Below are 27,168 nucleotides of genomic sequence, written 5' to 3' on the forward strand. Positions count from 1 at the left end.
GCATTAATCAAATATTAGAACATTGTTTGAGACTATAACAACCTTATAAAAAGAAAACCGAAATAAATTATGAGAATCAATTTAAAATAAATGAAATATTAAAAGATGAAATCGAAGACAAAAAAACAAAGAGGATTCAATCGAAAGAAAAAAAAATAGAAGATAGAATTTAAAAATAAAAGAACTTTTTGGCATTGTTATTAATTAGGTCTTGCGAGTCAACCTTAAAACTTCTTAATTTGACTTCTTGCCTAATCCGAATTTAAAATTAATTTGCGTAAGAGTTGTCTTTGTGTAACACAATCGACTTAACATGTCCAAAGATAATCCATGCGACAGGTAAAAGTGTGGTCTGACTTTTAAAAAATTTAAGATGTCATTTTTTTTTTAATATTGAGACGACGACATATTAGATTGATTAGAGATTTGTGACTTAACTCGTCAAACCCGCAACCAAGATTATAGATTCCACTGGACTTAAAAACTATTTTTTATTTAATAATGTAATAACAAAATAGACATTTACATGATTAAGTACCAACAAAATGTTTGGATGTTTGTTTAAGATTTCGATAATCTTAAATAAAACAAATTAAAATAAATTATAACAATTGATTTAAAACCAATAAAATATTAAATGATAAAATTGATAAAAAAACACATTCAATTAAAAGAACAAAAAATCAAAAAATAGATTTAAAAAATAATTTTTTTTAAAAAAGGTAACATCCTTAAATGTTCATATAAATAATGAAGTAGGTGGACAAAACCTCGTCAGTTTTGGTATACTAGTTAATTTCTAATTAAATTGAAACATTTATCTCATACAATTAGGCCAAAAAAGAATAAAATAAAATAGGCCAAGAAGTCTAAGGACCAATTTATGAAAAAAATAAAAAAACCAAATCAAAAGGAGAAAAAAAATGTAAGGATCGATTTAAAAAAAAAAGCAAAAAAGAAGAGACCATCATAGAATTCAAGATTTTTAAATGTGTAAGGTAATTAACTTGTTAATAATAAATTATTAAATTACCAACATAAATTATCTACAATTTATCTCATAATCAACTTCACTTATCATAAAAGTCAAAATCATTGAAAATATAGGATTGCTTCGGAATGCCTAGGGTTATAGTTTTTAGATTTGGCTTGGTGGTTGGCCCGATTTAAGATTCAGGTTTCAAGTTTTGACTAGATCACCATATCGTTCGGATCATTTTTTATTAAAAAAATCAAAATAACATTGTTCTATTAAAAAAAACAAACAAAAATCAACGGGTTGCAACCGGGTCTTGCCGGGTCAACTGGATACCGGGTCAACCAGCCGGGTCACACTAGATTTTTCCTTCTCCTATTTTCTTCAACCCGACCCGGTTTCAACCCCAGAGTTCTGATCGACCTGCCAGACCAAGCTGGGCTTTAAAACTATGCCTAAGATAGTTCGATTTTGATAATTCAATTATGTGTAAATAATTTTTTTTTATTATATTAGATTTTGTACGATGATTTTATCGAAATATTATGCTACTAGATATAATTATTTTTCATTATTTGTTTTTTGTTGTATTTAAACAAGAACATTAACAAATCAGATATCCTTGATGATCATTGATTTAGATTTTAAATATTATATACTAATCATAACAATCTAAATTATTTTCTTGTTAGATCGAAACACATTTTTATGTTACTTTCATTCATCCAAAACATGCTTGTTCATCAATTGATATTGGTTGAAATGAAAACAAATTATTATGATAGGAAAAAGGGAAAAAAAATCATATATATACATATAATATTCTACATTCTCCATGCATACTCAATTTAAATACAAATTACGAAGTTATATTACATGATTTCATCATTTTTTAAATAAATGATTTGATTGAAAAACAACAAGGCAAATAAATTAATAGGTAGCGTTTGGATCGTATACAGAGAGTTGGGACAAGTGCCCATTTAATTGACAAAGCCAATTTTTGTCCCTTAAAATATATTTTTGTTTAAAAATATTTTAAAATAATATTTTTTATTTTTTTAAATTATTACATCAAAATAGTCTAAAACACACAAATAATTAATTTAAAATTAAAAAACAATAAAATTTTTAATTTTTTTAATAACACTTTTAAAATATAAAAATAATTCCTGTGCACATTTTTTTCATTTTTTGTCGGCTTCAGGCTTGGTTTTCAGAGGTTGTGATATGATCCTTTCCATCGAATTTCTTTGCTTGATGAGATTAGTTTTATTCCTTGACCAAGAAACTTTATTCCTTTTTGCCTTTGATCTTTATTTTGTTTTTTTGTGCACTCCTAATTCTTGTCGGTAGCTATTTCGTTGACACTTGTTTTAATTTATTGGTTTGTTTTTTTTTTGTATTTAAAAAAAAATTAATTTTTTATATTTTTTTCTTTACTTCAAATTAAATTTTTTTTGGTATTCTTAAGTTATTTTGTTGCGTTGGTATCAAAAATAATTTTTTAAAAATAAAAAAAATTATTTTAATATATTTATAAATAAAAAATATTTTGAAAAATAATCATAATCATACTCTCTCAAACACTACCACTACCGTGTCTTCTTCAAAAGCTCATATTTTTATTTAATAATTGAGGACTTCTCCTTGCTTCTGTCTATTTATGTCTGAATGCTCTTCTATAAAGTTTTTTTTTTTATTTTTTTTATCATAAATTAAATTAATCAATATTTTTTTTTATTTAATATCTGTATTTTGAAGAACATGGTTTGGGTGGCCAAAATATGCAATAGTTGTATCTATCCCTTTCATGAATCTAGACTCTATGTGGGCATTCACATCCATTAATATCTTGTCCAAGCCGATGTATAGTGTTTGTAACGTTTCAAGTTCATTCTCCTCGTCCCTTCAACAGTGTTCTCTCTCTCTCTCTCTTTTTATTTTTTAATGTTAGATTCTAGCATGGTAATAAATGTGTGTACACACTATTACACTGTTTGTTTTTTTATATTTTATATATTTTTTTATTTTAAATTAATATTTTTTAGTATTTTTAGATCATTTTAAAGTGCTGATGTTAAATATAATTTTTTAAAAATAAAAAATATATTTTAATGTATTATTGAGTAAAAAATATTTAAAAAAACAACTATAACTACTCTCTCAATTTTAATAACGAGGCCATATTATTATTACTTTTTTTAAAAAAAACATGATGTTTTGTTTAGGTATTGTAAATGTTTTTTAAAAAAGAAAAAAATCAACAACTATCCCACTATATTAAATAAATTAATTTTATTAATGATATGAAAAAAATTAGAAACAATAGTAATTAAATCAAATTTAAAGAAAAGTAATTATGATAATTTGAGAAAAAAAAATTTTGTTTAATTTTTAACTAATTAAATATAAAAGGATAAAATTAAGTAAAAATAAATAAATAAATAAATAAATAAATAAATCAGGTCAGCATGTACTAACTCGTGGTCTAAATAATAAAATTAAGATAAGTTAATAAAAAAAAAACCACAAAACTCTTTATTTTTTAAAAAACTAATATTAAAAAAAATAAAAAAAAATGAATTCATATTAATTTTTAAAACAAGTTATCCAAAGACAAAAAGCATCTAATTACTTCCAAATTCTTTGCGTGGGGTTTAACACCAATAATCAACAAAACAAATATTTATGACCTGGTCCCTGTGCTCTTATAAAACAAATATTTTAGCTCCTTTAGTCATAAAAATTATTAATTAATCCCTTGATCGTCAAGTCAGGAACAGAATTAACGGACACAATAGGCCAGGCCAGCTCAACAATTATTAAAATTAATTATTTTCGAGACTATAGGGACTTATTTGTTTCTTCAAACTAAAACCAACAGCAGCAAGCAAAGACAGTAGTATTCTTCTTCATAAGGTTTTAGTGTTGGCATTTGGCAACTGCCATCTCCCCATTTCCCTCAAACAACCCCGCATTTCTGCCATAACTGAGTGACCCTCCATGGGATCAATGAGGTCAGGTCACTTCTCTTGTCCTCCCTTTCTCTTTATCTCAGCATTTTTTTTGAACACTGTGAATTTTCTTTTCTTTTTCTTTGGTGTTTTGTATGTGCAGTCGGCACCCAGAGGTTCTATGGGCTCAAAGATCAGACAAGGTTTACTTGACAATTGCATTACCTGATGCTAGAGACATATCAGTGAAATGTGAAGGTGAAGGGTTATTTAGCTTCTCTGCTGTTGGGGTTCAAGGTGGATCGTTTGATTTCAGTTTGGAACTCTTTGGGAACATTGTTCCCGAGGTTAGTGCTTTATTATTTATTTCGTCTTTGCATTTTCACTCTTTTGGTTTAGAGTTGTGAAATATTTTGTGGGTTATTGTCATTTTATTGGAAAGTGCACAGTTGTATAGTTCACGGGTTTCATGGGCAGCCATTTTGGGACCTTTTAGTTCACAGTTATTTTGTTTCAGCCATTTTGTTTCATTAGAAGGATTTTAATCATGGGCTCTTCGGTCCTTCTGTTTGAGGGGCTAACGTCAGTTTAGCTTTATGGTTTTTGAACAATTTCTGCATGCTGCTTTTACTGGTTTCAAGAAGGAAAAAAAGACTTGATTTTGGTAGATTTGAAGCCAGGCGGGGAATTGCTGCATACCTTTTGGCCACACTTGTTAATGCATCTTCATGTTATGCATTTTTGTGTGAAAAATTAGGCTTAGTTTGGAGAAAATAACTCATGTATGTTGTGCTTCATGCTCTAATCCTTTTGGACGGGAAAAATTAATGGATTAAGTCTGAATTGTTGTCAGGGTATCCAACATTGATCTATGTAACCATCACTACCGCTCCCCTTAGATTGTAAAAAGTGCTTTTCTCCTTTCTATTTGTCGTTATTGCTTCTGCTTTATCACATCTCCCTTCACAACTTCCGTGTTGATTAGTGTTTTGTTCCAGCACGTCAGCCATCATTGTCTCTGGCATCTGTTTTTGTTGCCACTAGCTCTAGAGCTATGGCCTACGCAATGCCTTTGCCTTTATTTTTTCTGTGCCCCTCCTCCCCCTCAAATAGGAACCAAAAAGAGAGAACTTAAATTATGAAAAAATTGCTGCTGCTAACTCAATGCCAAGTAATGCCTTTCTAAAACAAGAAAGATGACCACCCCCCCCTCTATCTGTCTGTTGGTGGTTATCTTAATCAACTATTGACGAGTTAGCTTGGAGCCAGTCAGTCTTCTAGTTGTATTGTGATGAACGAGTTCACATGAAGCCAGGCTTCCAGTTCACCCTGATGAATTTCTACTCAGGACAGGTTCCTTCTTTTACTTGCAGAGATATTCTTTAGTCTATTATGTACATCACATCTTTAAGGACATCAGAAGGAATATTTTGTAGAATTATTGCTGAGTGTTCATAAGCATCAATTATTAGAAAACTCTTGTATCTTAATTTTTTTTTTCTCTGATCAAGCTTTTTTCATGCAATTATGATCTGTTACTCAAAGGTTTTGACGTACCATATAATATCAAATGTTTAGAATTTTCTCCTCCTACTTTTTCTTTGTTTGACTGACCCTCTCAATTTAAAGAAACTTGGTGCCACATAACTGAGCATTTTGTCTAGATGACATTCCAAGTAATTTTCTCTGTTGTTGTTTTTTATCTCAAACTTTTGAAACATTTTAAGTCTTATGCTTCAATTCTATGATGCTATGCAGGGTTGTAAAACTAAGGCTGGGTTGAGGAACATTATATGCTCAATCCAGAAAGAAGAGAAAGGTTGGTGGAAAAGGCTGTTAAAATCTGAAGAGAAGCCTGCTCCTTACATTAAGGTGGATTGGAACAAGTGGTGTGATGAGGATGACAACGAGTCAGCTTGTAAGTTCTTCCAACCTGTTCTTTGTATTATGACATGAGGCCTCAAAGTTCTGCTCCTGGTCCAATTTTTGAAACACATCATGATTCTGCCCTGAGTTAGGGTATATATTATTAATTGAACTTTATGATATTTGAATCCTGGCCCAAAGTCCTGTCACGTGATGGTTTAATGCATTTAACTTGGGTTGTTTAATATCAAGATTTCTAACACAAGCTGGATTTTCCTGCTTACTGTTTGTGCTGTTAAATTATCGCTTCTTGTGGAATTTTATGTGGTCCTGTTTTCCCTTGAATAGTAGTGAGTGTTTTTCTCTCGATTCCTGTTTCAGGCTTCTTTTTTTTTTTTTTTTGATAAAGCAAGATATTGTTCTAACATCATTTTAAAATGGGAGTGCACATAAATGAGGTTCTAGTAGTGTGGAAACTTTTGTTATTTCAGCTACCCTAAACTTAGGCATATAGGAAATTTAGATATTATCTTCTTAGCTTGAAGAAGAATTGTATGCTAAAAGACTCTTAAATAGTTGTTTTGACTGCTTCCACCCAGTGAGTTGCAGCAACCATGTATGTTGATATTGCTATTGTATGGTTGGCATTCATTATCTTTTTCAATGAATGCAGAATGCGTAATTCTGATATTTATAGAAAAATCGGTTAGCTTACACTATTCAAAGTGTTCTTAAGTCTTGATTTTTCACACGCTATGAGTCTGCATGGCCTGGAATGACTGAACAATGCTGGAAATTTACGAGCAATACCATGATGGTGATGCTTTTGAGTTTTGTAAATGCTTGTGTTCTTCAATGGAAATAAAGGCTTAATCTTTCAACCATTATTGCATCCCAACACAATCCTTTGTAATGTGGGATGCATGATTTTTTCCGTATTACTCTTTATTCATTGCATAATTTGCATGGTGGTTAGTTATTATAGAAAGCTTTCCCGAAAGTACTATAGCTCTAGTGATATATAATACCAATTACATAAATATGAATATGCATCGTCTTTGTTTGCATGCTATGTTGCTTTATGATTTCTATTAAATAACTCGAGAATATACTGTTCAGTATGCAATAAATTACAGCTTTAGTTTCTGATTGAATTTGATCAAATTTCCTTTGTCCCATGCAGCTGATGCCTCTGATGACAATAATGCTGCGGTAATTTTTTTAATTTTTCTATTTGGTTATTTGTTAATATAAAGAATGTTTTTACTAGTGCTTCATATCTGCGAATGATTATTCAACACCTGTTCTTTTGCAGCATGGAGAAGATGATGAGAGCAGTGATGATGATGGAATGCTTTGTAAGTTAGACCTTGATTGCTTTTATGAACTGTCATCAAAGTTGATACTTAGTAGCCTATGTGTGTGCTTTACATGCATAGATAGGGTTCTGCAACAGTGTTGTACACTCACTTTTATCATCTATATATGCATTATCATTGATTGTCATGAAAAGAATGCTTTGTGGCTTTCAGTCCACATGGAAAATTTTAGCCTTTCGATTCCAAAACAATGAAGACATGAAACTTGCTATAATTATTTCATTATTATACGGTCCATATCATTTCAGTCCACAAGTGTCAAGTTATGATTACGCGAATCAAATAAACTGCTTTTGTGCTTGTGCGACTTTACCTTTAAAAGTTTTGCCATTTCATCTGATATGGTTGTGATACCTAACTGTATTAGACATTACTTGCAGATCTTCCTGATCTTGAGAAGGCAAGGGGAAATTGACGACAATCAAGTACCATAGTGTGTTTTGACTTCAATTTGAGTTCCAGTGATTGCAGAACTGCATCAGTGATTGGTATGCAAGGAGATTGAAGTTGAAAATATGCAGATTGCAGAACTATTACACAACGGAAGACTGTATATATTAGTTGTGTCAGTTTTAGTAAAGTAGAGGTTGGCTTGCAGGATTTATCCCTAGAAATTATGACTGTACTCTTCTGAAACTACTCGAGTTATCTGGGGTTTGACTCGTATTCTCCCATTTCCCTGGTCATGTGGCTGATGAAAACTTTCAAAACATAACCATCAAGGGACTCGCAGTTACTGGACCGTGGTACCAGTTGCTTGACAAGATGAAGGTTATGATTTGACCACTCTCTCAGCTATATTATATGGCTTCGGTAACTTTTACTTCTCCTTTTACTTTAATGCATCCCTGCGATTTCCCCATGAAACGTTTCTTACCTTTATGCCATAAGGGAAATGTATGGGTGCAAAGCGGCAAATTCTGTGTCAATTAAACAGAGGCTTAAAGTTTAGTCGCGGACGCTATTACTTGATGATTCAGTGTTCTACCGAGGTCAATCGGATTGAAGATGTATCAGCAGTGTAGATTTAGTTCTGGCGATTCAGAAATTGGGAGTGGTTTTTCAATAGTCATTCTTAAAGTGTGGCTCAGTAATAAGTTCTCGTGGTTGAGAAGACATTCTCATTCCAGTGGTTTTGGCATGTTGTTCAGTAGAATTTAACCATAAAAAATTAAAAATTCCCACAAATTGTGCCCCAGAATTAACCTCTTTTGAGGGGAAACCAAACTGACCTAAAACATGATCCATCGACTTTCTCAGAAGAAAATAAAAGGTCCCAACTTTTAAATGTACAGATCATTCGAGGTTCAAGGATATGTAACAATGCAAGCCATGTCCTTAAGAAAAATTGAAACTGTCTTTCGGGCGAGCGTTGGAGGTTAACAATGGGGTGGGATATTTTTGTAACCCCAAAAGTTTTCATGAACATGATCAACGGCATAAAAGTGCAACACGGATGATATCTGAGAGCAAGTCCATCAAGCTTCTTTTTATTGAAGATGGCCAAAAGAAATTGAAAAACATATCAAAAACCGAAATACATGTGCAACATTTATGAAGTACATTGCCATGTTACTTTTCTTCTATGTTCTATAAGATCAAACCCTTATTAGATGATGTTATTTTCTGTTTGTCAACTGCTGCAATACATTCTTCAACCAACGGATAAAAGGGGAAAAAAGAGAGGAAATGTTCAATCATGCCACAGGAGGTTTGCCAACTTGAGCAGCAGACACTAATCCATGGTGCATTTCTAGCAGTTATTACTGCAGCTTTTATAGCAAGCCAAGGCTGCTAACAGACTATGACGGGCATTGAGAAGCGTCTTCTACCACATGAATGGGGACAATTGGGATTGAATCCCACCATTCTTTTAGCCTTCTGTTCCCTCGTGCATTTCCAAAGTGCCTCCCTAGCTTTGATGTCATGATGATGCTGTGTAATGTGATGGCTATGAGCATGTATTTTAAGGGAACCACTGCTAAGATTATTGCCAATACAGTCATCGCCGCCATCACTATATCAGCTTGCTGCAAACAACGACAAGAACTTTTTATTGATGCAAAAGACATTGAGCCAAGAATGTGAATTAAGGTAATGGAGCTCGATAGAACAGTTCTTGCAAGAAACATTAGCACGACATGCGAATCAGTCCAGTAATGCCTAAGGAATTTAGAAACAAACATTTCCAATTAGTTTCCATCTGTCAGAATAGCAAAAGGTGAGAAAATCTCATATTCCTTGAGAAGTGAACAGAGCATGAAACTTAGAACACTGGAAACTACTTTTCAATATTACTATTGCGAGCCATTAGTTACTTGGGAAGAGTTACGAGCATTCTGTGTGAAGCGAAACCAGGCTATAACTTCAGGAATCTGTTAAAATGGCACTCATTTTTATTCATAAAGTTCTGTGCAGTTTATATGATGGAAGAGAAGGCATGTTTCTTTTGCGCAAAAAGTTTTCAAGTAAAGATTGCTTTAAAAAAGTGGAATCATGGATTGGTGCAAGAAATACCTTGCGGGCTTTTGCGTGTGTAAGTGACTGGATTTTCAATATCGATATATTTGCCAGCTGCATCATCTCATAAACATTTTTCAAACCAAATTGAGCTGCTACTATGCTCTCCATTGTAGTTTTCTGGTTTGAACCACTGCACACTACTACCTCGTTGCATTTGTCTTGAGATCTTCCATACCTTGCCAGAATCATCTTTAACACCAACCACAACAAGCCAGCAGCTATAGCCTTTCCAACCCACTCCCTATATTACCGAATACAGATATATTCTTCATCAGTCATGCATAACTCAAAGATTTCTTCACGCATGGTTTAGAGGATTAGTGTGAAAAAACAACTTACTTGTAGATGATAACTAAAGATGCAACAATCATGGTCAGGGTGGTGGCTGGTCTTCTCCATGAAGTGACATCTTGAAACCACGGCACCACATTTTTCAGTGGCTTTAGCAACTCCTACGATACAGAGTATGAACCTATGAGATCTTTATTTTGGATGTATGACAATTATTTTACAAATCACAAATATGCTACCTTGCATATCCCAAAGTTTGGATGATTTGGAAACTTACCACCAGAACGGTCGCACTTTCACCAATCCCTTCTTCTTTCAACACCTCAGTAGTAGCTTTGGCAATTTCAACTTCCTTTGCTTCCTCTCTTACTTGATTAATAGCACTCTCCAATGAGGAGGGAATGTCGTCTTGACCAGTTGCACTTATACATTCCTTTCCCACTGCTTCAACTTCTACACCTGGGAGCACTGACTGAGACATGTTCATTGTTCTTAGAATCGAGCAAGCGCTGCATGGATGCCCACTATTAACTTTCTTCAGGCTCTCGGCAAGTTGTTCTAGTACATAATCTCCCTTGGGTAACTCATCAAACAAGGCAAATATTAAGAATTTTGTTGGAGAAGGGGGCGATATTCTAAGCAATTCTCTAGCTGCATGCAGCCTTATGATTCCAGATATTGTTCTTGCATGCATCTCCCATGCTTGTATTGGACATTCCACATTATAACTCGACAAGAACTGGTGCATTAGCATAACCTCTTTGATGAGTGCAAGCCAATGATCACGTCTTGTGGAACTTGTCATCTCTGGAAACTCTAGCACAATTCCTTCCGAACTAGAGAATTTCAAAGGAAAAATCATTCATAATAACACAGACAACAAGATGTATCAACAAGATTAGCATAATTGTCACGATGCTCTAGCTTGAGGTTTTGGCATGCATGAAGGCAGGCAATACTAAAATTGTAAGTAAGGCATGCACCCTGAAACTGTCTACTATTCCAGTTCAAGCATCAATATCATTAATATGCATATCACATGGGATCTAAATTTAAGGTTGCCAATTTTCAAAAAAGTAGAAAAAAAATAGCACAACGTCAAGCAGCAGCATTAATAAACTAACAATAGGAATTTCATGCCCATTAGCTAGGACCTTGTTTGTGATTTGGCCACTAAAACTCGTGACAGTCTTACAAAGGCATAGTAAGTCTTACAATTCAGGAGACTCGTAGATTATGGCCTTGTCAAAAAGTGGAGCACCCCATGGACCAGTGGCGGCTGGCTTCACAGTGTGTGATATGTTTTTTGAAAGGTCAATCTTAAGTGCATCATCATACGTTATCACTCCCATAGCCTCAAAGTAGACAGCATAATTGGTCAGAGTAAGCCTACCTAGAAAAATAAACTTTGAAGTCAGATCACCATAGAAGAAGAAACCTCTAAAAATCATTAGAGGGCCTATTTATTATTCCTTCGGATCATAAACACAAGATGAAAAGAGAGGAGGGTATACCAGGCCAACTTGTTCCTCCAACATGCTGCACTACTCTCTGTGAGCTTGCAGTGCCTTCGACATGCAGTATAAACTCATCATCGGCAAGCTCCACTCCCTTGGGCTTTGCATGCTTTTGCAAATGCTTTATGCATCTTATGCAAATGCAATTTCAAATAGGCCATTAGAAAAATTGCATTTCAAATGCAATTGTATAAATCAGTATAAATCAGAAAACATAAAACAGAAAAATTGCATTTCAAATGCAATTGTATCCCACAAACATATATTTATATCTTGTACTATTTTGGGCCATTACTATTATCCTGCAACATAAAACATGGGGCACATTGTTCTGAAGCGGAGCTGTTACCATATTGAGGCGGTGAACTATTTTACGGTCATTGTCCATTCAAGGTACCTGATTTCTAATAACTAAACGTGTCCAAAATAAACGTGTCCAAAATTTGAGCGGTTAAATAAACTGAGACCTTCAGTTTAATGCCAGAATGGTGCATGGCCAGCACTACATTTGTTTGCTATTTTGCACCTCAACCTGGTCAAAACTGGCTAACTGTGTTTAGGTATTAGTTCCAGGTTGAGATCTATGTGAAATTCAAAACTGGCTAACTGTGTTTAGGTATTAGTTACAGGTTGAGATGTATGTGAAATCATCACATGCCAAGTTGTTTTCTATGCCATCCTGTTATCCAATTGGAAAATCAAGCTTTTTACAACTAATTTCATCCCTTCATTATATTTTTTTATTTACTCAATCTCCATCAATAGATTAGCATACAGACTCCTTAAAAGTACAGTTCAGATGCATTACTTGTCAATTTCTTGTAAGAACTTTTTGTAACCAGGAAAAAAGAGCCGGTGGCCTGTAGGTGCTGTTAGAGTTTCAAATGCAAATCTTCCATTAACAACATCCACAACTAACGGAACCACTGATCCAAGCCAAACAAATGCATCTTCTCCAATGCTTGGCTCCTCATTAACCTAGTCACAGAACACAATCAAAACATAATGCAAGAAAAGAGCAGCGAAAGAAGGAAGAAAAAATTCAAGCCAGCTGAAACAACTAGATAACCAGTTATACATGCCATGTAAACTAAATGTTAGATGGCTAATGTAAAACATATTCTATTACTTAAGGCGGGCAAAAAAAAAGAAAAGAAAAAGAAGGTGGGGGGGGGGGTTATAGGACAAATTGATGTCTGTTCTGTGATATTAAATTAGCAAAAAAGAATTTCTTACAAGAAGCGGCATAAGGTCGGTATAGAAAAGAGGAATGTCATCTTGTTCTTCAGGAACATTTGTTGGTAGCTTCCTGTCTTCTCTTCCCTTCCCCACTTGCTCCTGTGATCCGAATAACACATTAACATAAAAACTGAAATGGAAATGAAGGAGACAGCAGATTTTATAACGATATTGAAATGTAGAATCCTTCCCAACGGTTCCAATCCATTTGAAATTGGCCAGACATATTTAACGATTACAAAGAATCTGTAGGACAACAGAATTTGAAAATTTGTAGTGCATATAACCAATCTCTATGACCCTAAATTTTTACTAATATCCTAAAACTTACAAGGCAATCACATATTAATGGTTCTACTAATGTTCTGATATTCGTATGAAATAAGTTCCCATATTTAACTAGGAAAAGAATGTACAAGAATTTACACCACTGCATAATTGGTTGCCTAGAGGAATACCATGGTTCTTGAAACCATACATTCATGTGACCAACAACCGTGTTTGCATTTGCCCGAAACTGATATATATATGACACAAATGCATATATACGTAGGGAAAAAATCACAACAGAGAAATATATGCAAAATTGAAGATATGCTCTTAATTAGCCACACAGGAAAAGTGAAATATGTTGCGCAGATTGACTCTATGAGCCTCCTTGCAAACCAAAAACGAATCCTTCTAATCAGTTGGAATTAGCAGTAAATATACTTGGACAGAGGGCAAATATCTGTACCACATGAGATTCTTCATCCTGGGAAGTGGGCATCTCCCAGGCCAGCATCATATCAAACGTCAACCGGCTGAATGATCCATCAATGATTTTTTCTTGTATATATGGACACTCTACAGTAAGTGCCTTAGAGCAACAAAATTCCACCAATTTCCTCGAATAATCACCTATTTCCTGCTTCCATCCCGCTTCAAACTCTTCCACCAATTTCTCCACAGAAACACCCAATTTTCTGGACAAAATTTAACCAAACAATATGTTTCACAGTCATAAAATATGCAAACGGAAGAGTGAAATCAGTTTTTTACAATAAGAAAAAAACTTTATAGAGAACACATTAAGGTGGTATCAACTAATGATGGCATGTACAAACATTGAAAGTTCTTGAGCCCATCAGCTCATTAACAGCAAGTTCCAAACCAAGAGAATGATGCAATCTATGTACATGGACATTTGGACATATAAAAACTATGAAGACACATGTATAGACAGAGATTTACTGGGCACATCTGTGGATAACATCATTAGCAATGGAGGATTGATGCTTCATCTTCAAGTTGGCTTTGTGAATTTGCACTCTGAGAGAGGTTAATAGAAGCAACCCTTTTGTGGAGAGACCGAGACCTGTTCGTTTCTTTGGTTGACACGTTGGGTTGGCCATGCAGACACTTGGTGCCACGCCCCTTTTTTGCTCAGTCGCATTGCAACAAGGAGGATAGAAGGTGAAGGAAGAATTCCATTCCAGCCCATTTCCAATTTGGGTTATGGGCAAGGATTGCAAGGTATTTTCAATACTCTTGCTGCATGAAAAAAACAAATGGCTTCCAATTTTTTTTAAAACAAATTCACCAAACACTTTTTCCCCTGGAATTCAGAGAAACATCCACAAATATATTTAAAAAAACAAGAAAAGAATTGTCAACCGGGCTCATAGTCAGCACTCTGTTAGATGCTGCAAAATAGGCTCAATCCTCTCTCTCTCTGACATTAATTTAGGTCTGTCAAGAACAAATAGAGTCTTTTTTTGGAATTAAAACCAAAGGGCTTGAAGTATACCTTTATGGTTTTTAGAAGAATACTATTTAAATTCTTAAAAAATAGTTTTTTTGCTAAACGATTTTTTTTTTATTCATGCAATTTTTTTTACCAAGTGGTGTATTTTTTAATTAAAATTAAAGGGAATTAAAATAAAAATAAAAATATATCTCTTCAATCTAAACTACATTTCTTTATTACATAATTTATTTTAAAAAATATTTTTTTAATCATAATGATTGCCTTTCAAATTAAAAAAAAAACTTATCATGATTTAAAAGGCAAGTTTTAACAAAAACTCTGGTTTTGTTTGCAAATCAAGTCTATATAGTATGCAACTGGAGAAAAAAAATTAATTTAAAAAGTTTTGTTAAAAACTTATAATAAAATATAAATTTTAGTTTTATTGAATATTTATTATAGTAAATTTGATAACATTTTGCATATTAGTTTCATGTATAATAAATAACAAAATAATTGCTAATATTATAAACAAAATACTAAAAGCTTATTTGAAAATAAAGGCAAAACTTAATGGTATTCAATAAAGTAATATTTTTATCTAATTTTAATTACTTTATTTATGACAACTTTTTATTTAAATCTTAAAAAAAAATAAAAAAAATGATTTAATAAAAAAAATCAAATGCATGGACTTGGATTATTATTAGCGTAACTTAATAAATAAAAATCTAGACACACGTGAACTTGCAAGATTAGACACACACATCTAGCATGATATGTTTTTTTTTTTGTGTAAAAGTAGATAACTCGTCATCTACTAGTAAAGATTTCGGTCTCTAAAGATGATCTTGGGGTTTGATTTTTTGAATCCTAAAAATTCATTTCAACCCTTTTTTAACGTGATAATACCTACAAAACACTATAAACAATTAATTTTTTTTTCTTTGCTTTAAATTAATTATTTTTGTATTTTCAAATGGTTTTAATGTACTATATTAAAAATAATTTTTTAAAATAAAAAATATTATTTTAATATATTTTTAAATAAATATTTTTTAAAAAAACAACTATTACATCATTCATAAACACCCCACAAAAACCTCACTATCATTATTTTCTTTATCATAGTCCTTTTAATATTCTCAAACTCTTAATAAGATCTTTGAATTGATGAAGATTTTTCTCTCTCCTAAACTCAAATTAAAATGTGAGATTAACAAAAATATTTTCCATTCGTTGAATATTTGAAATTGAGTTTAGTTTCAAGGGTTAAATTAATTTTTTTATTTGTAATTTTTTTAAGGTATTGATTTGAATCTCATTTAAAATTTAATTACTAAAAAGATAAAAAAAAAAAGAAATACCCTCTAATTTGCATCACTAATTTCTCTTGGGATTGAGATTAAAAAATATATTTTAAAAATACTATAGATGGATAATGATTAGGAAACTGAAAGTAATAACATTTATGGTTAGAGGTGATCATTTTTTGTTTGGTTTGGTTATTATAAAAATAGTAACCAAACCAGTTTTTTTTATTTAAAAAACCCGAAACCGAACCGGAATATATTCAAACTAACCAGTTTCAGTTCAATTCGGTTATTTTAGAACAAAAACCAGTTTGGCTCGGTTTTTTTCTGTTTGGCTTGGTTTTTTTCTGGTTTCGGTTCGGTTCAGTTTTTTCGGTTTCAGGCTTATATAACCAAAAATAAACCTGTCAGTTTTTTAAAAAATCTAATTGGTTTTTTTTTACAATTTGGTTTTTTCAGCTATTTTTTTTTCGATTTTCTCGGTTTAATTGGTTTTTTAATTTTTTTCGCTCACCCCTCTTTATGATCATTACATTGATCTTTACTTTTGTCTCTTTTACACAATCTGTTGCCTTCATAGTTTTCATGACAAGCTTTCTTATTATTATTATTTATATGCCATAGTTTTTCTTGTTTTTGTTGATGAAGAACACGTTTGAAAACACGGTCCAACCTATATTTTTAATAAATTTGAATTTTTTTATTTAAAATTAATATTTTTCAGTGTTTTTAGATTGTTTTGATACGCTGATATAAAAAATAATTTTAAAAAAATAAAAAGATATCATCTTAATACATTTCTAAATAAAAAATACTTTAAATCGCAACTACTACTACAATTTCAGACCGCCCAAAAGCCAATTATTCATTTCTATTTTTTTTTATGGCTAACAACTGATAAAGGCTATGATGGTCATTTTCATATCATTAACTCTTTTTTATTTTTATTTTTGGTTTAGTTGTTTAGCCACCAATTATTTGCTTGGATATTGTTTTGGAAAGCAATTTATTGCTATAATTCTTCTTAATTATCAATCATATCATTCTCTGTTGCAAATTTAGGCTGCCATGAACGAAGATTGAGAGTGGTATAGTTATCTTGGATTTTCATTTTCTTGAAATTAAAAAAACTAGAAAATTTTTACTTGGTTTTATTTTTATTTTCTTGGAATTTCATTAAGTGGTTTAATATTTTATCTTAAATATAAAAATTATAATAATTTATTTATTGAATTTAAATTATATTTTAAATTAAATTTCATATGTGATTTGGTTTTAAATATACTGTGAGAAAAAAATATAAGAGCAAAAATGAATTTAATACAAGTGGTTAAATTTTGATTATTTTTGTGTTCCTGGAGAGGAAATTAATTAGATTTTAAAATTAATTTAGAGTTGTTTTTGTGAAGAATAAATCTTGACTGTTTGTAGTTTTCCAATAATAACAAACTCCTGAAATTCACAAGCAATCCACGTGTCGATTGTCCATAACGAAATCCACATCATGCACATTTTCCCTCCCCCTGGTTTATCATTCTCCACGTGCATTTCAACTCATATCACGTGACCAAAACCTAACAACCTCCCTCTCCTTCTTTCCCACTTAACTATTACACTGAAACAGACCTCTCATTCTCTTCAAGAATGTCACGTGTTTAAAACCCAAAACCCTAACAAAACCCTCCTCCCGCCTTCTCTCTCAACACAAAAACGATGACCCAAAACGACGCGGATATGGACGGAACGGAAGAAGAAGAATCCCCCAAAGAATCTCAAACTTTACAAACCCTAACAGCTACCCAATTATCTAGCTCAGTTTCAAACCTCTCCGCCTCCTCTCGCGCGATTCCATCGAACAAAGACTTCCATTTCTACTGCAATTTCGACGAATTCAAGATCCCGATTCAAGAAATCGCAGAGAAGTCGCAATCGCTACTCGAATCAATCGGGTCTTCCTCTTCAAATCATATTTTCAAAGACAAGTTACAGTTCCCTACTGATGTCGACATCGACGAGGCGTATGATTGGCTGGTGAATGTAAACGACGAGATCTTTGAGCGTTTCGATGCTTCAATTGATGAATTTAGGAGAGTCCGAGAGGAAACGGGTCGGGTCGTGGGTGTAGTTAGTGAGGATGGTTTTCAAATGGTGCTAGGGAAGAAGAATAAGAAGTCAATGAAGAAAACGGTGAGTGATGACTCAGTGAGTCGTGCTGGTGGTGACTCAGGAGTGAAAGTGGCGGATAACAAGAAGTGGATTTTGGGAAATAAGGCCAAGGTTCCGTTTCATATACCGACGATAAGGAGGCCGCAAGAGGAACATAATATATTGGTTAATAATTCGAATAGGGCTTTTGATCATGTTTGGTTGGAGAGAAGCGAAGATGGGCTGAGGGTTATTCATCCACTGGTTAGTGATTTACACATTTGAGGATTCTAAATTGTGTTATTCGGTTTGATTCACATATGGTTAATCTGTTTGTTTGTGGTTATTGTTATATTTGTAATCTTAGATTTTTGGAAAGCATGCGTGCAGAGTTGTGTTTTTTTAGGTTTTTCTCAAGTGTTATTGACTAACATGTTATCAATTGCAATAAAAGTACCACAGGTTTACTCTGTCGGTGAGTAGTCAATTGGATACTAGTTATAAGAAAAAGATGAAGGGATAAAGTCTTAAGAATACCATGCAGGAGCTGTTTTGGAAAAATGAATATTTTCGTTATTAATTTTATTTTTTTTCTAATTCTGTTTTTCTATTCGGTATTATTAGGCTTTTCTAGTTTTCTTTTTGTTTTTCAATTCAATACTAGTAGGGTTTTCTAGTTTTTTTTCCTTGTAATTGCCTTTTGGCAAATGAGACTTGGATGGATGAAAAATGAGTATTATGGTGTTCTTAGCCTATGATGGCTTTGACTTGTAAGAAACCCCGTTATTCTTTGCCTCATTGGTTTTGGGACGTGTATCATAGATCGATGATTTGAATAATCATAGTTAAAAGAGGCTGCAAAACAAGAAGTGCTTGTGTAGGAGGACTCGATGATGTTGTTTTGCCCTTGGGAAAGAGACGTCCAAAAACTAGTGTGTTGTTTCTGTTTGTGTCAATTTGCTGTTATTGGAAATCTTGGTGGTGGGACTCATGATGGGGCGGCTCACACAAAGTTATCGTGTTAGAGACCCACAATAACGTGGCCCACACAGTTAGAACTACGATGGGGTGGCCCACACAAAAGTGTTCAATGGGTGGTTCACATTGACCCACGAGGAGCTTTTTTGGAAAATAAATATTTTTTTTAGTTAATTTTATTTTTTTCTATTTTTATTTTCCTATTAAGTATTATTAGGCTTTTCTGGTTTTTCTATTTGAAGTGTAATTCTATTTTTATTTTTCTATTCAGTATCAATAGTGTTTTCTAGTTGTTTCTATATAAAGGGCCGCGATAGCTTTTTGACAAGTGAAACTTGGATGAATAAAAATTGAATATTTTGGATGTCTCTTCATGTTCTTTGAGAATTTTGACTTGTAACAAATTTCGTTATCTTTCAAGTAATCTAATGATAATAATTTTGTAAAAATGGTGCGATGTGGTTTGCATCTATATACATGGTTGAAGAAGTGATGAATGCACACCCTCATTTAGAATTTTCGATTCATGATTTCTTCTTTTACAGATATTTTGGGATGTTAATTTCATTTCTCAAGCACCTTGAATGACCTCTGATTAGTTAGTATCTGTAAATATTTTGATTGCTATATAAAAATATAGCTAGTCTTGGTATCTGGCCTGTATTAAAAGAAGTTTAATTAATCTTTACTGTTATAAGCATCTCTTGTTGTAATTTTTATCTCACATGGATCTGAATACCTAAAATATTCAGTGTTTTTTTTTTAATTTTTTTAATTTTTATAACAATTAGTTGATGTTAGTATTACTGCCAAAATGATTCCTAAGCTGGAGACATAGCCAATGAAGTTAATTTAGTTATTTCCACAGGATTCATTTGTTACTTTCGTTTATAGGTGTCCAACTGCCCTCCATGAGATCTGCTGGGTGCATTGTTTACAGTTTTCCCTGGCTTGGAAATATCCTTATTTTCGAAATATTCCGTGCCAGAAAGTTTTAATCCTTGAAAGGTGATTTCCATGATCGGGAAACCTTTCTTTTGACAATAGCAGGGTTCTTCTATTATCTTCCCAGCCTAAACAACTTTGATTGAGGGATTTGTGAAGGAGTACTGAATATCACCTATAGATTTTCATTGCAACTAGAATTCATAGTAAGAGGCAGATGCTGACAGCTCTATCCATGAATGAAGTATTTGTTTTCCCAATCCATTTACATGATCATGCGACCTTCTGATTATGTTAGTTCTATGCATGATTATGTTTCAATTGGTGATGGGTTCTATATAATCTGACAGAATATGTGTTCCTGTTACATCATTAACTATCTTTTGGTGTACCACTATGTGTTTGAAAGGCTGTTGGTTTTTCCTGTTTATACATGCTTGCTGTCTAGAATTTCTTTACCAATGCAATAAGATTTGGATGTAGCTATTGATTTATTGTTCTCATTCAACTTTAGTAGCCTTTTGCTTTCTTTATTCCTTTTGCTTTCTGGAAGAGAGAAGACTCTAGTTAGCTTCTAATTATTGCTCTTTCATGTGTACAGGAAAGGCTATCTGTTCTTGATTTCATGGATAAAAGTACTGGAGATGTTGAACCTGCACCACCTCTTCCAGTAGAGAGTACTACATTTAAGCTTGTGGAAGAAGTCAAGGATTTGAAGGAATTGGCAGCTAAATTGCGTGGTGTAAATGAATTTGCGGTAAAAACTATTTCAATTGTTGTTACAAGATATAACCATTGAATAACCAAACATAGATGTCTTATGAATGCCATTTGGTTTCTTTCTAGAGTTTTCAAATGCACAAACTTTTTATATTGTATTGCAGCTTTCATCAGGTGATTATTTTTTTCTTATCATAAATCATTCTCAACATGCTTGATGGAATGTTCAGGTTGATTTGGAGCACAATCAATATCGATCTTTTCAAGGATTGACATGCTTAATGCAAATTTCTACCAGAACCGAGGATTTTATTGTAGATACTTTAAAACTTCGAATACATGTTGGCCCATATCTTAGGGAAGTTTTCAAGGATCCTGCCAAGAGAAAGGTCTGGTATTGAAGTTCTTTTTTCTTGCTTCATTGTGTCAGGTTTCTTCATATTTGTGATAGCATTTAATTTAATTAGGTCATGCATGGAGCAGATCGAGATGTTGTGTGGCTTCAACGGGACTTTGGCATATATATCTGCAATCTTTTTGATACCGGACAGGTCTTGTACTTTGACTTTATCGCTTCTCATAATCACTTGATTTTATTTTTCTTGTTACTCAATGGTTCTTTATGTCAACATTGTATATCATGACTCTGCAAACTCATTTTTGCAATGTTTTATTCAGAAAATCTGGCATCATAGTTAGTTGATGGTTTGCTTGTGCCAATTTGGCAGTATGCCATGTGATCTTGTGCAATTTGATTTTTCTCATGTACAACCTCTTCTGTCATTAAATAAATTAGGTTGGTCATTTTCTTTGTTATCTATCAAGTAGTTTGTTAATGTTGATTTTTGTGTCTTTGATTCAAGCAAGATAGGAGGGTCTGGCTATGGAAATCAATTGTTAAGTTCCTGTGCCTTTTTTAAACAAATGTGTTATGACCCTTTTTCTTGCACATATCAGTGGGTAAAATAACCAATTTTGTGTTATTTTTTGTCCGAAAAAATTTCTTTCTTTTTTTCCTTCTTCTATAGCATCCATTAGCATTTGGTGCTTCTTATGATTAACATTTGTTTCAATCCTCAGGCCTCAAAAGTGCTAAAGTTGGAAAGAAATAGTTTGGAGCACCTCTTACATCACTTTTGTGGGGTTACTGCCAATAAAGAGTAGGTCCTCTCATGTAATCACTTGATCTGCCACTGCTTATGGCTTGATTCATATAACTTCGCACATTTGTGTTTTACCAGAGTGCAACATGTGCTTGTTTTCTTGTGCGTGTTTTTTAATTCAAAATTTTAAGTAAAGATGACCTGTTTGTTCATTGCAGATACCAGAATGCAGATTGGAGACTACGCCCTCTTCCTGATGAGATGATAAGGTGAATACATAATTTAGAAATTGTCTTTTGTTTTCCAAACTTGTCCCTTGCACATTTTATGTTGAATTTGCCTGAATGTAAGCCATTTGATATAAGGAATAGTTGTTGTCAGTAATTTACAAAGAAGTTTCAGAAATTCTTTGGATGACAAAAAAAAAAAAAAAATCAAAGAAAGAAAGAAAGAAATATTACTGTGCTGAACTTCATTTTAGACTACACTGACTATATATTGTCAGATATTGTGGACATCTTATGGTATCATTTTTCCCCAGAGATTGGAAACCATTTGATATTACACATTCTTGTAGTAATGTCGCATGGCAAATATCTTCGATTGCATAGCTGGAAAAATTATCCTTGCCAACTAGTTGAACCTAGTTTGACTCTTGTAAACACCAAAAATATCCTTGACTGTCCATCTAAATAAATCTGAGTTTACCTGTGCATTTGTAAAACTGATTATGAAATATTTGCTCAAGACTCCAGCTTATGCTCTGATCGCTAATGTGGGGTAGTAGGTTGCAGAAGCATGAAAACAATGGCTGTTGAGTAGTAGTTTGTTTCATGCAACAACTCCTCATAGTGCTCTTTTAGTGGAGTGTGACAGCTTCTCACGTACAAAGATTTTCTTGCTCATGCTATTTTATTCACTCATGTCAAGTGTATATTTCAATCAAAATTGATCAATTTCTGTCTAATTTTCTGTTATACCTGCAAAAAATTTCATCTTCTGAGCATGAGGCTGTTCTTCTGATACACAGATATCTGGTTTCTGGAAGAATGATGTTTCTATATTTGATTTCTTTTATAAATATCATTTAAGAACTTCAATTTAGATAATTGTAAATGTTAATATGTCAATAAGAGAATAAAAAAATTGAATGGGGAAATCGTGGAGGAAATAAAAACAAGAAATCTATAAAAAAGAAATAGAGGCGCAGAAAAACATATCTGTTAAATTCTGTTCATTAGTGAAAAATGGAAGAAAAAGGCCAGTGTTAGTTGCATGGTCCACAAGTGAGATGGGCATGGAAGGAAATTTCACTTTACAAAGCAAGAGTTTCTGGTGTTTAATAACGCATTGTTGGTATTTTGTGCAAAAAGTTCCATCTAGTAGTAAAGTTTCTTTCGTAATTTTCCAATTGTGCAAGTTTGTAATTCATCATATACAATTTGTTGTTTGGAAACAAGATGGGTTAGGACTTGCATGATACTCTGTGAAGTCTTTCTAGCTCGCTCATATCGCTTTGTTGTTTTTCCTTCATTGTCATTTGCATTATTAATTTTGGTTTAGGTGAAAGCTGTTGATGCTAACTTTCTTCAATTATCTAATTGGCAACTCTTTTTTGGTGACAGATATGCCAGAGAAGATACCCACTATCTGCTGCATATATATGATTTGATGAGAGCTCTGTTACTCTCAAAGCCTATTGACAATGAAAATGCTGATCCTCCTTTGTTAGAGGTATGGTTTTGATAAACAATAGGCATTTTCTAGATTGTTCAACTATATGAGAGAATGAGACAACGGAGAACAGGAGATGAAATGTGACTTGTCATCTGTCCTTTCCTCTGTTTTATATGGGGGCTGAGTCATTTCTTTTGGCTGGCATTATTTTTGCTTGGCAATATTTCTCATATTTTCTTTGATTTGCATGTCTCTGGGTAAGTGAAGACACATGAAAAATACCAGATTTCTTGAATTTCTGTAAAATTGAACATTGTATTTAACATCTCTGTTTTATGTTGTTATGAGTCTTTTAGTGCTACAGTTTTGATTTCTTCCATGTAATCTTTTATGGGAACTGGGAATGCTTTCCTTCATCTGATTACTGCAGTCGATTATGATCTTAAAAATAGGATATGGTAATTCTTTAACTACAACATTACAATATTGAGTGAGTTGTAGTTGATAACAGGTCTACAAACGCAGTCATGATGTATGCATGCAGCTGTATGAGAAGGAGCTTTTCACTGAAAACTCGTATCTCAACATGTATGGGTATGTTACTGACGATTTAGTTATGATTCTATGTACCATCACATGAGCCGTGTGATATTTCACACAGCAATGCTGTTTTTTTTTTTGGAATGTCTTTCTTTCTGAAAATTTGGGCTGTTTCTGTGCCTTTCTTTTTCTGTAATTACTGTATCTTGGAACAAAATCAACCAGCACTAATTTCTATGCTTTTTTCCGGGTGTAATTATGTCTTGATTTAGGTTGCCTAGTGCTGGTTTCAATGCTCAGCAGCTTGCCATTGTTGCAGTAAGTAGTTGCTTATTGTCATTTACTTCTTTAATTTGTCAAACTGAGTGGACTATACTGCATAGATATAACTTTGTTGCCGAGTTATTATAGTCTCCTGTTTTAACCCAGGGTATTTTGTGTGCTCCATTTCTTTGTATGAATTCCAGGGGCTTTATGAGTGGAGAGATGCCATTGCCCGTGCAGAAGATGAGAGCACAGGTTATATATTGCCTAACAAAACTCTTCTTGAAATTGGTAAGAATCTTCTCAAATTTGTCATAACTTCAACTTAGTTTGTTTGTGAATATCTTATGGTAAAGGCTGACTCTTAAATCCTCTTTTGTTTGGAAATGGTGAAAGCCAAAGAGATGCCTGTTACAATTAGCAAATTACGTCAACTGCTGAAATCAAAGCACTCATATATTGAACGGCACCTTAGTTCTGTTGTTAGCATCATTAGGCACTCCATGCAAACCTCTGCTGCATTTGAAGCTGCTGTTCAACATTTAAAGGAGAGACACATGGAAATAGTAAGACTTTGCTTGCACATATTTGATGATCTCCACATGTATTATAGAGGTGTCTCAGTCCTTTATGGGGACTATTATGAATCTTAACTTACAAGGATGCCTGGATTACAAATTCATGTGTTACTCGTAGATCAACTAACTATTTAATTGAGGGCCAGCCCCCCTACCTGGCATGAGAAAAGGCTGAGAATTCAAATTATTTTGTGTCATGTTATCTTGACTTCAGTTCTGAAATAAAAACTATTGATATTCTAGATTCTCAAAAAAAAAAGAAAAAAAAAAAAGAAAGAAAGAAAGAAAGAAAAATGGAAGACTTGATATTCTAGGCTAAGCAGTGGTTTTATTTGCTTAAAGTGAAGCAACCTGTTCAGTCAAGGTTAACAGAGCCTTGGCAACCACAAAGTTGCACTCTAATTTGGAAAGCTGGGCAAGTAGAATGAGTTCAGGGCAACCTGAACTGTCTTCCTGCATGGCTGGGTTTGTTTAGTATCTGCTCAAAATTCAGAAGGTCTTTTGAAATAAATTTGTAATCATGTTACCTGCAGGGCTGGAGACTTAATGAGAATAAACTTTGGATTCTTACTTTGCTGTGCATGCTGCTGCTGCTGCTTTTTTTCTTCTTTTTCTTCTCTTCCTTTTGTGCTTCTTATAACTGAAAGATATATTTTATTAAGGCCTCACAAGAAGAGACAGAAGCTAATGATGGATCTGAAGCGCAAAGCATTCCTGGTGGCAATGGAATGAACAGCGGTGTGGCTGCCTGCCATGAAACTTCTGCGCAGCTGGAAAAGGGGCTTCTGAAGCAGGGAAGCAGTATTGTTGAACTTGGCAGAGGTGGACAAGGAAGCTCTGCCAAGCATCATGGTGCAAATGGTGAAGTGAATACTGGATCCAGTAGTTATATTTCAGATACATCTCCAACAGCTGAGGTTGTAAATATTTGATAAGTTGATCGAAACTTATCCTTGTTAGATATCCTTAGACTAACATGTTCACTTGTTTCTGTACAGGTTGCTGGAGCAACTGTTCAGGTTCTCAAGAAGCCAACTGGTGCTTTTGGAGCACTTCTTGGGGGTGCAGTTGCAAAGAGGAAACTTGATACTGATAAAAAGGTGAACGTTCTTACCTTGACTTTGCTTCCTTTTCAACAATGTAGACAGCAGATAATCTAGAAAATAGTAATGGATCTTTCACTTGGGTGGTCTGCTTTGTGCTTGAATTTCCGAGCATATTAATTTTGAAAGGTATTAAAATCAGTCTCTCTCACACACACTAAACTGAGAGTGAAGGAATGGCAATGTTTTTGCCCTTTTTGTTTTTTTTTTTTGCCAGTTGACTGTCATTATTTGGAATGGGAACTTTCATCCTTATTGGCAGTTCCACTGTGCAACTTATTCATATCATGGAACAAAACTTGGATGTCAACATGCTCAACTGAGGAAGTTGTCTTGATGCATCTTTACTGCCTTTTTATGCTTGGTTAAAAATCCTTGTATCTATTTTGACTTCTGGTTGACTTTTTTGTTTTTCAAATATTTAGGTCAAGGAGAAGATCAAGTTAGAAAAGATAAGATCCTCAGTAAACCTTCCATTCCATTCATTTATGGGCATCAATGAACCTCCAAAACTAGTAGTAGAAGAGCCCATTGGAGTTTCTGAAATTTCACATCCTGAAGAATCTTTGGATGTCCCAGCTACTGGTTCTAGTTTGCAAGATATAATACTGTTGGACAATGATTCAGACATGGAACAAAACACTCACATTGCAGAACCAGATAGAGACGATTCCAAAACTACAAATGTCAATGGGGATGACAAATCTTCAGGATCTGCTTTGGAAACAGATGGAGAGGAACCTGTTTCTCTAGCTGATTTGTCTATGAGTTTCCAGAAGTGCTTCCCATCCGGTAATCAAAATAAAAAAACTGCAGAAGTTAAGAAATCTGGAGAACCAAGTGGCGGTTTGAAGCTGAAGCCATTTGATTATACTACTGCACTAAGATCTGGTGAAGATCCGGCAGGTAGGTTGAAAGTAGGGAGTGCCAAAAATCAGAGGGGCGTGCTTGACTCTGTGGGTACGATGAAAAGTTCACCGGGAGCTAAAATGCAAAAGGATGACGAGACAGGAGAATATCGCCAAGGCAGAAGATGTCAGGCCTTTCCAGCAACTGGGAATCGGAGTGCAACCTTCCGATGAGTGAATTTTGAGTCTTAGTTGTAAAAAACAGAAAACAACGCTTCAAACTCTTGGAAATCTAAAGCAATCTCGCAATTTACTATAGATCACGGATTGCAGCATTTTAGTCTACGGTTTCTGTCCTCCTATCATAAGCAACCTCTACATTGGCGTCGACAACTTGATGCTTTCATGGAATTCATGCAACGTGGTTGGGATCACCACATGTGAAATGCCCCGCAGCCACCCCTACGAGTAAAAAAC

At 33.7% G+C, this 27,168-nt stretch overlaps 3 protein-coding genes across 3 annotated transcripts; 2 read left to right on the top strand and 1 right to left on the bottom strand.

Annotated features, from left to right (window-relative positions):
- The first annotated feature begins 3,835 nt into the window (after positions 1–3,835).
- On the top strand, positions 3,836–8,045 carry LOC133669245 (co-chaperone protein p23-2-like). Its single transcript, XM_062089306.1, has 6 exons — positions 3,836–3,996; positions 4,097–4,280; positions 5,692–5,851; positions 6,983–7,011; positions 7,115–7,157; positions 7,559–8,045. The coding sequence occupies exons 1-6, from the start codon at positions 3,983–3,985 to the stop codon at positions 7,591–7,593; spliced, it is 465 nt and encodes a 154-aa protein (XP_061945290.1). The 5' UTR covers positions 3,836–3,982; the 3' UTR covers positions 7,594–8,045.
- A 605-nt stretch (positions 8,046–8,650) lies between these two features.
- Positions 8,651–14,231, bottom strand: LOC133669905 (uncharacterized). The gene is made up of 10 exons (XM_062090232.1): positions 14,149–14,231; positions 13,485–13,713; positions 12,746–12,847; positions 12,318–12,487; positions 11,507–11,640; positions 11,208–11,385; positions 10,270–10,828; positions 10,041–10,153; positions 9,696–9,942; positions 8,651–9,208 (listed from the first exon to the last, which is right to left on the bottom strand). The coding sequence occupies exons 1-10, from the start codon at positions 14,229–14,231 to the stop codon at positions 8,981–8,983; spliced, it is 2,043 nt and encodes a 680-aa protein (XP_061946216.1). The 3' UTR covers positions 8,651–8,980.
- Positions 14,232–17,359: 3,128 nt separating this feature from the next.
- Positions 17,360–27,009, top strand: LOC133669703 (protein RRP6-like 2). The gene is made up of 14 exons (XM_062089934.1): positions 17,360–18,199; positions 20,460–20,615; positions 20,809–20,967; positions 21,046–21,129; positions 21,659–21,738; positions 21,900–21,950; positions 23,307–23,415; positions 23,870–23,952; positions 24,171–24,216; positions 24,366–24,453; positions 24,559–24,728; positions 25,403–25,657; positions 25,739–25,840; positions 26,269–27,009. Exons 1-14 carry the CDS (start codon positions 17,504–17,506, stop codon positions 26,923–26,925), a joined length of 2,736 nt encoding a protein of 911 aa, XP_061945918.1. The 5' UTR covers positions 17,360–17,503; the 3' UTR covers positions 26,926–27,009.
- The last annotated feature ends 159 nt before the right edge of the window (positions 27,010–27,168 follow it).

The sequence above is a fragment of the Populus nigra genome, chromosome 12, assembly GCF_951802175.1.
Source record: "Populus nigra chromosome 12, ddPopNigr1.1, whole genome shotgun sequence".
Classification (NCBI taxonomy): domain Eukaryota; kingdom Viridiplantae; phylum Streptophyta; class Magnoliopsida; order Malpighiales; family Salicaceae; genus Populus; species Populus nigra.

What these genes read in the sequence shown, in the direction of transcription:
- LOC133669245 (XM_062089306.1), top strand. An exon ending in TTGGGAACATTGTTCCCGAG is followed by an intron (nt 4,281 to 5,691) that starts GTTAGTGCTTTA and finishes GATGCTATGCAG; the next exon opens with GGTTGTAAAACTAAGGCTGG. An exon ending in TGATGATGATGGAATGCTTT is followed by an intron (nt 7,158 to 7,558) that starts GTAAGTTAGACC and finishes CATTACTTGCAG; the next exon opens with ATCTTCCTGATCTTGAGAAG.
- LOC133669905 (XM_062090232.1), bottom strand. Translation starts at nt 14,231, where the DNA reads ATGGGCTGGAATGGAATTCTTCCTTCACCTTCTATCCTCCTTGTTGCA. An exon ending in CCGACCTTATGCCGCTTCTT is followed by an intron (nt 12,488 to 12,745) that starts GTAAGAAATTCT and finishes TTCTGTGACTAG; the next exon opens with GTTAATGAGGAGCCAAGCAT. An exon ending in CACACGCAAAAGCCCGCAAG is followed by an intron (nt 9,209 to 9,695) that starts GTATTTCTTGCA and finishes CGTTGTTTGCAG; the next exon opens with CAAGCTGATATAGTGATGGC.
- LOC133669703 (XM_062089934.1), top strand. Translation starts at nt 17,504, where the DNA reads ATGACCCAAAACGACGCGGATATGGACGGAACGGAAGAAGAAGAATCC. An exon ending in TGAGGGTTATTCATCCACTG is followed by an intron (nt 18,200 to 20,459) that starts GTTAGTGATTTA and finishes TCATGTGTACAG; the next exon opens with GAAAGGCTATCTGTTCTTGA. An exon ending in AGGATCCTGCCAAGAGAAAG is followed by an intron (nt 20,968 to 21,045) that starts GTCTGGTATTGA and finishes TAATTTAATTAG; the next exon opens with GTCATGCATGGAGCAGATCG.